The following is a 15,749-nucleotide window of genomic DNA, read 5'->3' on the forward strand; positions in this document are numbered from 1 at the left end:
TGGGTCAGAAGTAAAACACTTGACCAAAGACAAGAGACCACAGATATGAGAGTCCTGAGAAAGATTAGAGGCATGAACAGGTGGCATCAATGGCAATATCATATTAAAAATGAGGATATTAAGAAAGAATTTAACATTGTCAGCATCCAGGAATGCTTTAGCAGAGCTAATCTAAGGTGGTATGGTCACTTAAACAGGAAAACGACCCACAGGAAGACCAAGATATAGGTGGCTTGATACTGTACAAAGTTCCTTAGATGATAGAAATATAAGATCTGATAATGTTGGAGTCTTAACAAGTAACAGACTAATTTGGAGGAAAATTGTAGATAGGAAGTTAGTAATAATGTAAATTTTTCATGTAGTACTATCATATCCTGTACATCCCTTGAGGGTACAAGGCAGGAAATTGATGATGATGATGATATTGCATGCATGTTCCATGAAGTCTAGGTCTCATCATAGGAGGTTACTTTATACTAACGATGTGTATATTACATAATGTGTATATTGATCTGTTAACTGAGTGTATTATCTGGCTAGTTTGCCTGTTTTGTAACTCTGATACCTCAATATGACACCAGCTACCTCGCTTTCAAGTGCAAAAAGTGAATATGAAGATTCCTTGCATGATGGCATAAACTGAACCAATGTCATTTCCAATAGAATGGTGTATGTCCTGTTGTTCTTCTAACTAAACTATAGAGAGAAGGTATCAGCAAACCTTATGACTTGCAGTCTATTATTATTATATTACCTGCAAACTAAGGATGGTTTTTAAATGAATATGATAACAGAGTCATGAAATTGCTTTTTTCAATGTCTATAGTGTTAATGTGATGTAGCCATATGTTTCTTAGTCACACCTATAATGAGTTTATATGTGACTAAGAATATTGTTAAGTACATGGTGAATATTGGTACATATTTGAACCAATATTCACTGCATTAAAAGACATTTTCAAAGACAAAATACTTAATATCTAGTTACAAATCAATTTTATGTAATGAATATTTGCAATTGATTCTGATGATTAGATTGAACCCCAATAAGGTGAAATTATATCTCATTTCCAAAAATCTGTTAGTACACAATTTGATTCTATATTTTCTTAATAAAAAGGTGTTGAGTTTTGTTTTCTATCTTACATATAAGTACATGATGCCCTCAAATTTACTTCTTGGGACTCAAAGTCTATAATATTTTACTATCTGGTCCTTCTCAGAAAATGTTTGCTGACTCCTGCTTATTGAGGCACAGAGGAGTACTGTGATCTGATAAGCATGTTCACTGCAATAGGATGCACTAATAAGTTAAAAATGCTTGCTTAAGATTTAAAATTTGAATTTCAGGTCTCTTTTCCACTTCCCTACTGTGAAGAGTTAATCCATAAATGAAAATTAAATAATTTTTATTATTACACTGCACCACCACAGAGTTTCAGGACTTTTTCAGGAAGCCATACTACTCAACACAGTCCATCAAACCTTTTTTTTTTTTTTAGATGCAGGCATTCTCTGGCTGCAGTGCCTGTTAAATTAATCTCATTAATATAATATTCACCTTATTCAAGTGAGAATTATTAGTGAACATTTGTTGGATTATGGGTGTTATATCAGCGGTAGAGTATACTATTCATTTGTAATAGCACAAAAAATAAAACCTCTCAACAAATAATGACACTTCTTATTGATTCAACAAAAATAATTAAATAACTATTCATATTTCATCAGTATAGTATCAGTTATGCAATTGATTTTTTTCTGCATAATTTCAAAATTATTACCTGCATCCTGCTAAGAGAACTTGTCTATACATTTCTACAGACGATCTTCCACCAAACTGTCTACCTGTTAGATATGTATTGTGAGAAGAGTTAATATAATAATGTGCAAGAGGTTGGTCCATATCCATGTAAATATCAAGCCGGTCTAGAAATACTGGAGCATTTTCATCGGACATCAGATAGCGTATCAAACCATTCTGGCTCAGTCTTCCTAATGAATAAATGATGATATTATATCAAAGTTTTGTTCTCTTATAAAGCTGACTCTCACTACAGCACACATTGTTATAACAAACCATTATAACAAATATTATAACAAACTATTGGAAAGTCCTGATCAAATCACTATAAGTACAATGCTATTCTAAAGGAAATTCACAATAATAAATTATTCACTATAACAACTATTCCTGCAGTCTCCATGACTTGTTATAGTGAAAGTTAACTGTTTTAACAAAAATTATATTAAAGAAATCTATTATAGCCTTATAGCAAAAAATTCTGCACATTTGTTAAGCAAGTGTAAAAGTTTTCTAAAGCTGACTTTAGAAAACCTTTACACTTTATTGACTTTAGAAAACTTTAGTTTTCTAAAGTTTTGTATAATCACAATTTTTATTTATTATGTCATCAGCAGCTGAATGTATACAAAATGAAATTAAACAATATATATAAATGTAATGAAATTAAAAAAAATATTTCATCCTTCATGCTAAACGGGGAAAAAAAATCATTATTATTCAGTTAAGAGTGGCCTCTCTTCAGAGTTCCAGATTTTCTTGGGGAGGCGGGGGGGGGGGGGGGGGACATTATAACCTGAACAGAACTACACTACACATTTCACACACCTTTTTTGTCTGTTAACTATATATATTTCCTGGCTATGCATCCAATGCACACTACTCTTTATGTAGTCAGAAAATCAAAATTATACTTAAGTATAATTGTTAGACTTCTGGGTGCCTTATTAGCTTCTGTTTAATATGAATTTAATGTAACATTTGAGTTCTACAAGTATCTGAAGTTATTATTATTCGGAACCTCCACAGATTGATGAGACTTGATGTGGAAAGTCAACTTTAGTTACCACAAAGTATGTCATATTATTCCTTAAATAAAAATAAAAGTAAAAATAAAAACTAGTCCATAGATGAAAAAAAAAAAAGCTTAGGTGTTGGAAATTATTCATTTTTCAGCAGTTTAATTCATAACAGCGATGCGTGGAAGCACTGCATTAGCCACAGTGAACTGCATTCAATACAATGAATGCAGGCCAAGCAATTATTATGGGGATTCTAACTATGGAGATAGAGATTGGAAGGAAGAAAGAGCACCTGGCAAGAAAATGGAATTTACATAGCAACTAAGGGATAATTACATGAAACAACACCATGTGTAGAAGAGGACCAAGGGTTTCAGAGTGCTGTATCTAGTAACAGCATCAGAAGATGCATACTTATTCACAGTAGCACTCTGCTTCCTATCAGGGAAAGTGACCATGCAGTCTTGTTCTGATTGATTAATCTCATCCATCCCTTCAGGACAGGTAGAGTTCCCTAATGAGGGTTCACGATGCAATTAATGTGGCCGGTTTGTCACTCCTTGCTGCATCCTCAAAGGGTAGTGTTCATGACTGTAATCCGTGTATGTTCATGGGGCTGGTTTGCCTGCTTGCAGGATGAAAAACCCCAGATAAACTGCCAGAAAAAACCCTGCTGTCCACCCAAGACCGGCTAACTTGGCTATGGCTGAGGAAGATCCTTAAGCTCCTTACGTCATTGATTGATGGGAATCGAACCCAGGACACTCCTTCCCCAGGCATATTGTTGCGAAGCATAACGCCACTAGGCTAACCGCACGGACAGTCTTGTTCTGGAAAGTTGCTAAAAGTGTGAAATTCTCAGTCAAGAAAGGGTTTATATGGGACTACAAAGTAGGTGGTTATGACAAATTTAGGAGGCAGCTCAGAGGAATGCCATGGAATAAGAGGCAACAAGAAACAGTGTCAACAGTGCATGTGAAGTGGTCAGCGATTGTCTGAGGGAAGCAGCATCACACTGCACATCCTGATTTGGGAGGAAAAACCAAGTGGGAGTTAAATAAATGAGTATCAATATAAAGTAGGGACTTCTAAAAAGGAAAACATTGTAGAGGAAATATAAAGAAAAGGTTATCAGCATGCAAATGAGCAATGCAAATCACAGGCAAGAAGGATAAATGTATAGTAAGGAAGGCTAAATCAGATTATGAGAGAAAATTAGCTCAGACTTTTTTTTTTCTATATGTAATAAGTAAGAGAAAGAATGATAATGGAAGGATAGCTTAATCGAATTTTACCAAGTGATCACTTTGCAAGGTTTGTCATCCATGTGGAGAATTTGCAGTAGCTAATTTGTCAGAGACTGATATGAGAATTGAGGTAGATCAACTGGAGATTCTCAGCATATTGAAAAATACTAATGTGAATATAGCAGTGGGAATGGAAGGCACATTGGTCCATGTGCTACGAGAATATGTAATCTGGCAACTAGGGAGGGCAGTGACTCTGACAAAGTTGTTAAGTCTCAGCCCTGGCAAATTTACAACTCAGTAGAAAGAGGGTAAAATATAACATTGACACATAACAGCAAATCCAAGAGAGAAGTAACAAATTACAGACCAATTAGTATCTCAGGAATAGTAGTCAAATTAGTGGAAGTGTTGGTTAAAGGTAAAAATCCAAAAATGGATGGATAGCACGACAGTGAAAGGCAGGTCAAGCCTTAATAATTTACATTTTATAATAGTAGCAACACAATCAAATAAGGGAAATGGATATTATTATTATTATTACGGGCTACTCCAGGGAGTCGACAGACTCATCGAGGGAGGCCCTAACATCATGTGAAGAACAACTATTCGACATTCACACAGTATCTATCATACCTCGCCTTGAACTCATTCATAGTCCACCCACAACAGACTCTGGCAGCTTATTCCACTCCTTCACCACTCTCCAAGTAAAAAACCTAGCTCTAACACCCTTGCTAACCAAATTTGCCCCAAAATATATCATGTATATATCATGATACTGCTAGACTCTGCAAAGGCATTTGACAGAATACCACATGAAACACTATTCAATGAGTTGGAACAAATGAGAATAAATAAGAAACAAATGTCATGGATGTGGGGTGGCTGCAGGGCCGGTTTTATCATTAGGCGAACCTATGCAATCGCCTAAGGGCACTAAGACTTCGGGGCACCATATTTTGCTACAAAGTTCGGGGAAAAATTAGAACCTTCGAAAAAAATTAGTAAAACCTTGATTAATAATAAAAAACAAGCCGTCCTGGTGCTCGCTGATGATCCTACATTATTTTTGCCTTTATCTATTTCTTCCACTCCCCTGCTCTTTGTATACTTCATCTCTAGTTTAGAGATTTTTCCTCCTTCTGGCATCTGTCCCAAGATGAGCAGGGAAGTTCTGGGATATCCCTCAAACTAACAATCAAAATTTAGGCGCCCCAATACATTGTCTCTATAATAGAGACAATGTATAGGGACGCCTAAATTTGCTTTGCCTAGGGGCATCAGATACTCTATGACCGATCCTTGGTGGCTGAAAGACAACAGAGAGTAGTATATGATGGAATAGAATCCAGGAGGAAGAGAACTAGTGGAGTTCCTCAGAACTCCATATCAGGCCTCTTGCTGTTTTGTATATTAATGATACAGATAATGATACATTTATATACAAAAATATTAATGATATTTTTGTATATAAATGATTTAATAGGGGACATCCAGTTTTCTACTGATGATGTAAAACTAGGGAGGGCAATAGTTGATAAAGGTGATGTAGATATCCTGCTGGATGATTTAAATAAATTGACAGTGTGGGCTAAATACCACACTGATGGTAATGAATTGCAAGAAATTAATGAGACCAGGGATTTGGGAGTGATGGTGGATAGAGAGTTAAAGTTCAGAAGGCATATTCCAAAAGTTGCTCAAAGGATTATCTGCATATTGAAAAAGCACACTAAGATAGGAAAGTTATTATCCCTCATTTTATAACACTATGATGTGGCCACACATTGACTACTTTGGACACAGATTTGGACACCTGAGTTGCTTCAGGATCAGGAGGTGGTAGAGATGAGTTACTAAGCTGGTCACAGGTCTGTAGAATGCTCCTTATGAATGGATTAAAGGTGTGTGATGCAAAGTTCAGTTCACAGATGGAAAAGAGGGTATAATAGAAACTTAAAAATTATTGAAGGAGTTCTATAAGATTGGCACAAAAGAAATTTTTCAATGCATGATAGATAGAACTAGAGATGCTTTTGGAAGTTGTAGATGTGTAAGGGTGTGGTTAACAGTAATGTGCAGACTAGATAAATATTAGCAGATTATTAACAGCATTCTTCAGAGCAAGGGCAGTTAATTGCTCCCCAATTCCCCTTTCCTTATATGCCAGAGCTCAGCAAACTCTTACTATTCCATATATTCAGATCGCCATCTGAAAAGATACAGAGTTTACTTAATAAATATCAGCTCCACCCCACCACATTCAAAATCATATATTAAAACTAGCAATACTCATCCATTCATCTAATGACAAATTCTCTCACATCCCAGAGTATATATAACACCTTGTGCTTGTCACATGTCTTACATATATAGACAGACAGGAAGATCTGCTAATATATGCCTTAGAGAACATAAGAAATGCATTTGCCACTATCATTATGTGAATACTAATATATTTGATCACCCGAATGACATGGATAAAATAGGGAGTCAAACAGAGGATCTAGAAGCAGTTGAACCAATAGCAACAATTGCTGAAGTGGAAGCAGCTATTACAAAACTTAAGAACAATAAGGCCCAAGGAACAGCTATGACACAAGCAGAATTAATACAAAATGCAGGAACAGAATATTTCAGGCAACTGTCAACTTATAATCAAAATCTGGATTAATGAGACAGTCCCATATGAGTGGAATCTGAATATAATATGCTCATATACATAAGAAAGGTGATGTAATGATCTGCTCTAATAATAGAGGAATCAATTTATTATGTACCTATAAAATTTTCTTCAAGATTTTATTAAAGAGACATTACCCTTATATAGAGAATGCTACTGGTAATTATCAATGTGCATTCCATCAAGGAAGATTTACAAATGGCTAGATTATAACTATACACCAAATACTTGAAAAATGCAATGAATTTGGAATTGAAACACACCATCTCTTCATAGATTTCAAAGCTGCAAATGATAGCATAAACGGATCTAATTTCTTTATTGCAATGAAAGAACTACAGATACCTCAGAAACTTATTGCCTTAGTTAAAGCTACAATGAGAAATTCTCAGTGTCAGATTAAAAGTCAAATCATGTCTGATCCAATACATATAAAAATAGTGTTCGACAACAGGATGCCTTAGCTTGCTTATTGTTTAATATAGTACTGGAAAAGATTTTCAGAGATGCTGATATTAATACAAGATAAGCTATCATCTACAAGTCAGTACAAGTTCTAGCATATGTAGATAATATTGATATTATAGGAAAAACACAAAAAAGCAATGAAAGAAACATTTTTCAGTTTATAAAAGACAGCATAGAAGATGAATCTGCAAATTAACCAGAAACAAAGGGATAGAGTTTGTTACCTTAGTCAATATGTTGCAACCTCAGATTGTAAATATTAGTGAGACCTGGCTATCAGAATCAGACCAACTAACTGGTATTGAGTGTGTCAAGGGTACAGTATTTTTAGGAAGGATAGAGAGGACAGGAGAGAAGGGGCATGCTGCTAATGATATTGACTGACTTGAATCCAGTTAGAGTTGAGACCTATGATTGTAGTACTACTATTAATAATATTTCATGTGGCAGTGAGTTTGAAGCCATCTGATGTGAGGTGAAATCTAACAATACTAATTACGTAGTGGGGTGCTGTTACAGACCTGGTGGATTGGTTGCTAGTGATGAAGAAATGCATCACCAAGTAGAAAAAATGAGCATGAAAAGAGTAATCATAATGAGAGATTTTAATTATCCAAATATTGATTGGGTAGCAGTAGAATCTCATGAGAAGAATTTTTATTTATTCATATGGAGTTTTCCTCCCTTTTCTCCCCCATTCCCAGGGGCAAGTTGAGTCCCCTCATGGGGGGGGGGGTTAAGTATTTATGGATGTAGATCCGTGTGTTCACGGGGCTGGTTTGCCTGCTTACGGGATGAAAAACCCCAGATAAACTGGGGGAAAAATCCTGCTGTCCATGCCCAAGACTGGCTAACTTGGCTATGGCTGAGGAAGATCCTTAAGCTTCTCACGTCGGCGACAGGAATCGAACCCAGGACACTACTTCCCCAGGCATATGGTTGCAAAGTGCATAGCCACTAGGCTAACCAAGCGGACATGAGAAGAATGAAAATGCATTTATTGAGCTGTTGCAGGACCACTTCCTCAAGCAGCATGTGACAGAAGGAACTCAAGGGCAAAGAGTGTTAGATTTCATTATAGTGTCAGAGGGCATTTTAGTTAAAGATGTAACTATTCGGCCTCCAGTTGGTGACAGTGATCATGCAATACTCACTTGGGAAGTGACTAAGTTTATGAATGTTCCATTCAGAAAAGGTTACATGCTGAACTACAAAGCAGGAAATTATGACCCACTGAGGAGCATACTGAGTTCAGTGGAATGGGGTTGGTTGCTGAATGGAAAGAATATCAACAGTTCATGGGAAGCATTTAAACAACACTTGAATGATGCAATATCAGAACATGTCCTGAGAGTTCAAAGAATAAATAGAGAAGGAGTCAAATGGATGTGTAATTGTAAGCAAGAGATTCATAAGAAAAGGATGATGTGGAAGGAATAACGTGTGCATACGGATGACATCCATTATAAACATTATAAGCAGTAGGCTAGAGTAGTCATAACTGTTGTATGGAAAGCAAAGTCTCAGTATGAAAAGAAATTGGCTCTGCATGCTAAAGACAACCCACAATAATTCTGTGGGTTGTCTTTAGCATGTCTATTGTCAATACCACAATATTGATATGCAGCAAGTAAAAAAAAAGAATGAATATGAAAGAATAACTCTTCTAAATCCAGATGGCATCAGGGTTACAGATGCAGAAGAAATTGTTCAGTTAATGAGTGCCCATTTTGTTAAAAGTGTATGCAACACTGAACTCACTGTTACCTCTTCACTAGATGAAAAAACGCAGGTGTATGAGTATAAGGTATTACAGCAGTTGCACAACTTGAATAAGAATTCAGAGTGTTCAGCGGAACTAGCTATTCCTTTTACCAGGCTGTTTAATATGAGTCCCAGAACAGGGAAGATTCCACAGGAATGGAAAGAATGTATGGTAATTCCATTGCACAAGGATGGTGCAAAGGCCAATGTATCCAACTATCGACCAATTACTATCTCAGGAGGGGTAGTGAAGATTTTGGAAAAACTGGTTAGGGCTTGCATTAAGAAATGAGTTGACAGTGAATCTCTACTTTGCAATGAACAGCATGGGTTTACTAAAGGAAGGTCATGTTTTAGCAACTTGCAGACATTCTATAACAATGTTACCATACTTTTGTATTTTGCTAAGGCTTTTAACAAAATACAGTATGGCAGACTGCTGCATAAAGTGGAGAAAATGGGTTTGGGTAATATTAGCATGGATAAAAGGATGGGTAACTGACAGACATCAAAAAGTGGTATACGGGGGATGTAAGTCTGCAAGGTTTAAGACAGAGAACGTTTGTCCCTTCGGACGACTGTGCCAAGAATATATATCTTCTTTCTTCTCTTCTTTCTGATTCCCAATGCTGCCTTAAGCCTCTATGTATGGCATCTCTGAACCTCCAAAAGGCATTTGATGGCGTCTCCCTTCCTGCTCTCCTTCGAGTGCTGTCTATTGCTGGATGTCCAGAACCCTTTCTTTCCTATGTTATGGAGCTATACTTGGGGAGCTCCATCACTATCACTACAGGATCCCGTGCGACTTCTATTCCCGCAGTGCAGGGTGTTCGCCAGGGTGATCCTCTATCTCCCCATTTCTTTAATTGCATCATAGATGAGTTTCTTCACTCTCTTCCTAGCCATATAGGATACTCTCTAGGCGCTTCTTCCTTTAATGCTATGGCCTTTATGGACGATCTTATTCTCGTAGCCTCTACTAAGGTAGGCTTGCAGGAACTCCTTGACTGGGCAGTTGACTTTTTTCTCTATTCGAAGCCTTTCTATTAATGTAGAGAAATCCTGCTCTTTAACTCTTGTCCCCTCTGGTCGTGACAAGAAGCTTAAGGTCGAGACAATAGAGTTTTCCCTGCACGGGAGGCTGTTGCATGCTTTGACCATCCTGGAAGAGTGGAGATACCTCGGTATCATGTTCATCCCAAAGGGAAGGTCTTCTGTCCCTTCTATCCTAGAAGCTTGGATCACTTCTTTTGAGGAAAGCTCCTCTCAAGCCCCAGCGAAGACTGTTTCTCCTTTCCCACTGTCTCATACCTCGCTTTTACCACAAGTTGGTGCTTGGTAGGACATATATCTCGGTGGTACCCGAATGGACAGGATTATCTGTTCAGCTGTGAGATCATGGCTCCGACTGCCGCCTGACACCCCTACTGCATATTTCCACATGAGGGTGAAGGATGGCAGGCTCGGGGTTCCATCACTTAGATGGGTGATCCACGCCTGTGGCTGTCCAGAATCGCGAAATTAGAACTATCTTCTTCCCCTATCTGCAGAGATGCTCTCTATAGCCCATTAATATAAGAAGACTTTAGGCGGGCTAAAGGCTGGTCCCATTATCAAGGTGCCTTGAGTCAGCACCTGTAGAACACAAGAGATGGGCATCTCTGCTGCACTCTTCTGTAGATGGTGCTCCTTTAAAAGAGTCATATCTGGTCATAGATATGCCTTACCCAATCATGCCTCCCCAGCATGATTGGGTAAGGGATGGTACCAGATCCCTCCCTGGGTTCGAGTATATTGACCTTATCAGGATGAGGATCAATGCCCTACTCACTCAAGCCCACACAGCTCGATAGGGTAGTGACGACTCAAACTGTAGGGCTGGCTGCCACTACAGTGAGACATTGTCTCATATATCCCAGCATAGCTTCCATACCCATGGGGGTCTGCTTGTGGAGGCATGACGGCATGGTCTCCATTCTGAACAACCACTTTAAGAACAAAGGTTGGGAGACTGCGGTGGAACCACATTATAGGACCTCCGCGGGTTTGCATAAGCCAGACTTAGTGATTAAAAGAGATGGTGATGTTTGGGTAGTTGATGCCCAGGTGGTGGGAACAGGGCGCCCACTAGCCTATAGCCATAATAATAAGGTAAACTATTCATTATAAAAATTTTATAAAAATGCAGTTATGTTCGGTCCATTTATGGTTTCAGTGCAAACAGTTTTTTTAGTGTTTAAGTGATCTTACATTTACATAGTTTTAACCCTGATGAAGCCAACAGCCACAGTTGGCAAAACTGGTTGGTATAGCTTAGTTTAAAATAAATATATCTGACCAAAAAAAACCCCAAATAGTAGTCATTCTCTCCTAAAGGTAAACCATTATAAGAATAACTAAGATCTAGTTAGTAAGATACGGGAGGGGCATGGAGCAACTCTGGGATTTACCAGCACCACGATCTCGTTACATGGCGTATGGAGCGCAGATAGTTATAAAGACTTAAAACAGCTTGGGCTTGCGCAGAAGGATATAAAAGTTCTTTCCTTGAGAGCCCTAGAGGACACACTGGTGGCATGGCATTGCCATCAGAGAATGAATATGATAACTAGAACACGCATAGGGTAAAACACTTGTACAGACTTCAGCCTATATCAAGTCTGGACGTGATGTAAGGGTAGTACTGCCCATAACCAGTACAAAGATTAATAAAAAAATAAATAATATTAAAAATAATAATAATAATAACAAGTGGTATACCACAAGGATCACTGCTTGGTCCACAGTTATTAAATCTGTACATTAATGATATTGGGAATAGAAAAGCGACATAGAGCTATTTGCTGATGATGCAAAGATAGGTATAGTAATTAGCAATGCTGCTGATATGCAGTACTTGCAGAATAATTTGAATAGGCTGGAAATGTGGGCATGGGAAAATGGGTGTCAGTTCAATGTAAGTAAATGTAAACTCATTCACTTCAGCGTGATTAGATATCCAATGTCGTATTATATTGGTGAGATTAGGCTAGAAGAAACTGATGAGGCTAGGGATCTTAGAATGTTAATAGATAGGAAGTTGAAGTTCAGAGGTCATCTGGCAAAGATTGCAACTATAACTCAAAAGATAATTGCAATGCTGAAACAACGATGACATGTAAAGATCATCATCATCAAATTCCTGGCATGTACCCTCAAGGGGTGTACAGGATATGATAGTACTACATGAAACATTTACATAATTACTAACTTCCTATCTACAATTTTCCTCCAAACCAGTCTGTTACCAGTCAAGGCTCTAACATTATCAGATCTTATATTTCTATCGTCTAAGGCACTTTGTACGGTATCAATCCACCTATATCTTGGTCTTCCTCTGGATCGTTTTCCTGCCAACCTGGCAGAGAACACTTGTTTTGCTAATCTTTCCTCGCGAATTCTGTTTAAGTGACCACACCATTTTAGATTAGCCCTACTAATGCATTCCTGGATGCTGACAATGTCAAGTTCTTTCCTAATATCCTCGTTTTTAATATGATATTGCCATTGATGTCATCTGTTCATGCCTCTCTAATCTTTCTCAGGACTGTCATATCTGTGGTCTCTAGTCTTTGGTCAAGTGTTTCACTTCTGATCCAGCGCTCAGATCCATAAGTTAAAACTGATTTGAACACTGTTTTGTATACAGCTAATTTAGTGTTCAGACTAATTTCTCTCTTATTCCATATGAATTTGTTCAATTGACTTCCTTCCAAACCAGCTTTGTTGATTCTGTTGTCTATTTCCATATTTAATTTACCATCTTCACTAAAAATCGTGCCTATGTAGCTGAAATGTTTTACCTGTTCCACAGGAACAACAGGGCCTTGTTGAACTGGGCGACGCCCCAGCCAGCATGAAATTTTGTCATGCTGTACCATCATTTTGTATATTGGTTTAAGCCAATAAGAATACAATTTGGTCAGCTAAATCCCAAATTGCCAGCCCATCCTCGTTCGTTCAGTATCCAGGTAGATACCCAACAGGGTGCACCACGAGAAGGTGAGGACTGGCCATTAGGTCAGAAGCCCTGGTCGGTTCTCTGCATTCCTTTAAAGGTTATGTGGCGGTCTTCTCTCAGTTATACAGCTTTGACCCTTAAGCACCCTGACATGTAAAGATAAGGAAATTATTTTTTCCTCTTTAAAAGGCCTTGATAAGACCTCATCTGGACTATTGTGCACAGGTCTGGCATCCTGGTTTCCGTTGTGATTCTGATAAATTGGAGAGACTACAAAGGAGAGTGTTAAAAATGATATCAGGATTGTGGAATACTGATCATGAAGACAGATTGAGAATTTGTAAACTGCAGATACTAGCAAACAGGAAAAAGAGGGGAGATATGATTGAGACTTACAAACTTCTGAAAGGGTTATGCAGGATTTCAATTGATGAAATTTTTCAATTTACGGAGAGTGGGGAAAGGACAAGAGGGCATCCTTGGAAGCTGAGAATGAAGGCAGCTAAGAAGGGGGTGAAGGCTAGATTTTTCTCTCAGAGGGTGGTGCTTGACTGGAATGGATTACCATTGGATGTTGTGAGTGCAAGCAGTGTGAATGAATTCAAGAAAGTATGTGGCCTCCCTCGATGAGTCTCCGATTCCTTGGAGGTCTCTCTTAATAATATAATTAATAATAACAAAATTATTCCATAACAAGAAAAACTTGTGATTGATGTTCTTTCTTAAATCAAAACTGGTTCCTATAAATTTTATATACCTGGGATCATAAGTTTAATTAAAAAATGACATTAGTGTTGTGATTCAAAAATGCATTCTTTCTGCAGATAGATTTCTCTGTGGACTCAGAAAACACTTAAAGTCGTATCTGATCTCAAGTAACAAAAATAACTATGTACAAAGTGCTTATAAGATCAGGATTAACTTAGGCCTTTGAAAACTGGGTATTATCAATGGCAGATGTAAGACTATTAGATCTATCTGAAAGAAGAGTTCTCAGACATATTACTGGAGCAGTACAAGAGAATGAGATTTGGAGAAAAAGATACAATTATGAATTTTATAGATTATTTAATGAGCCAGAAATTATTAAGTAAATTAAATGAATAGATTAAGTTGAACAGGGCATATTACATGCATTAATAACTGAGTTGTTAAGAAGATATTCAAATGCTAGGCAAAATGCAGAAGGAAAAAGGAAAATTGGAAGACCTCAATTGAGGTGGAAAGATGGAGTGATCCATAATATTAATTAAGACTTTGGGAGCTAAAAACTGGAGGAACTTAGCAATTAATAAGGAAGGCTGGCAGAAGTTTCTGAAAAAAGCCAGGGCCCACACAGGGCACTGATGATGATGATGATGACTATCATTATAGCAATTGTTGGAAGTCTTTCCACTTGGTTATACTATGAATTAAAGATACCAAGAATTATATACTTTGTTTAATCATTTATCCAAGTGTAAGCAAACAAGTTTGACCTGAACTATTTTCAGGACTGGGGCAACTCGTATATAGAAGCTTATAACTTCACATCACTTGCCTTAGTATTCCATAATGCAAAACACATATCCTTACGGGTATGTATAATGTTATGCATTATGGGAAGGGTCACTACCCAGATTTATTGAGGTCTCATTTATTGAGACCTCATCAGTGGGAGCCAGACCCAGAGTTGATACCAAGGTTGAAGTAAAGCTTTATTTAATCCTTTATCCAAGTGTAAGCAAACAAAGAAGGACTGAGGTAAGGTGGTACATCCCTTGGCAACTCATTGCAAAGGTGGCAGAGCTCTCATCACTCCTTGTCTCAGTATCTCCTTGTGGACATGTATACTGCTATGCATTAAGGGAAGGGCCACTAACCAGACCGGTTTCAACCTTTATTGAGGTCTCCTCTCCATTGCTTCAGCCTTAGTATCACCACTCTGGGTCTGCCTCCCACTGACGAGACCTCAATAAAGGTCGAAACTGGTCTGGATAGTGGCTCTTCCCTTAATGCATAGCAGTATACATGTTCACAAGGAGATATGCTTTGCATTGTGGGAGATATTGAGACAAGGAGTGATGAGAGTTTGGTCCACCTTTGCTACAAGTTGCCAAGGGATGTACCACCTTACCTCAGTCCTGAAGATATTTTCTGGGACAAACTTTGTTTGTTTACACTTGGATAAAGGATTAAACTAAATTTATTCTGTTGAAGTAAAGCAGAAGTCATATTTTCATATATGAGTTGCCAAAAGGTGTCACACCTTATTATTAAAATACTCTGAATTAGAAATAGTTGGTGGAAGTTGAAAGTCTTGGTATCTTTAATTTATACTATAAATTAAAGATACCAAGAAATTATATAGTTGGTTTAATATGTGACATTATAGAATACTAAGGCAAGTGATGCGAATTCATAAGCTTCTATATACAAGTTGCCCCAGTCCTGAAAATAGTTCAGGTGCAAACTGTTTGCTTACACTTGAATAAAGGATTAAACCAAGTATATAATTTCTTGGTATCTTTAATTTATAGTATAACTAGTGGAAAAACTTCCAACAATCACCCCCACACAGTAAGGATGGTGGCCAGAGAGTGATGATTACCCCAACATGAATGTGTTAATTAAATAATTTTTTCAACTCTTTCTACATGTAGCCTCAGTGCAAACCATAGGTATACTATCATGTTATCAATAACAACAAAATTAAAATTGTAATCAAAATATGAAACTTCTGACAATATCTGGAGTCTGTGAGTGAGTGGTAGAT

General features: G+C 37.5%; 1 protein-coding gene across 1 annotated transcript in view; it reads right to left on the minus strand.

The window, feature by feature from the left end:
* The window catches only part of LOC150101406 (1-phosphatidylinositol 4,5-bisphosphate phosphodiesterase-like), a 675,244-nt gene that overhangs the window by 433,894 nt on the left and 225,601 nt on the right, over positions 1 to 15,749 (minus strand). The window contains exon 11 of the mRNA XM_090400793.1: positions 1,788 to 1,998. Within this exon, the coding sequence (XP_090256919.1) occupies positions 1,788 to 1,998 (211 nt within the window). The remainder of the gene's footprint in view (positions 1 to 1,787; positions 1,999 to 15,749) is intronic.

Source organism: Typopeltis vanoorti, chromosome 11, assembly GCF_054136105.1.
Source record: "Typopeltis vanoorti isolate ZY-2024b chromosome 11, IOZ_Tvanoo_1.0, whole genome shotgun sequence".
Taxonomy (NCBI): Eukaryota; Metazoa; Arthropoda; class Arachnida; order Uropygi; family Thelyphonidae; genus Typopeltis; species Typopeltis vanoorti.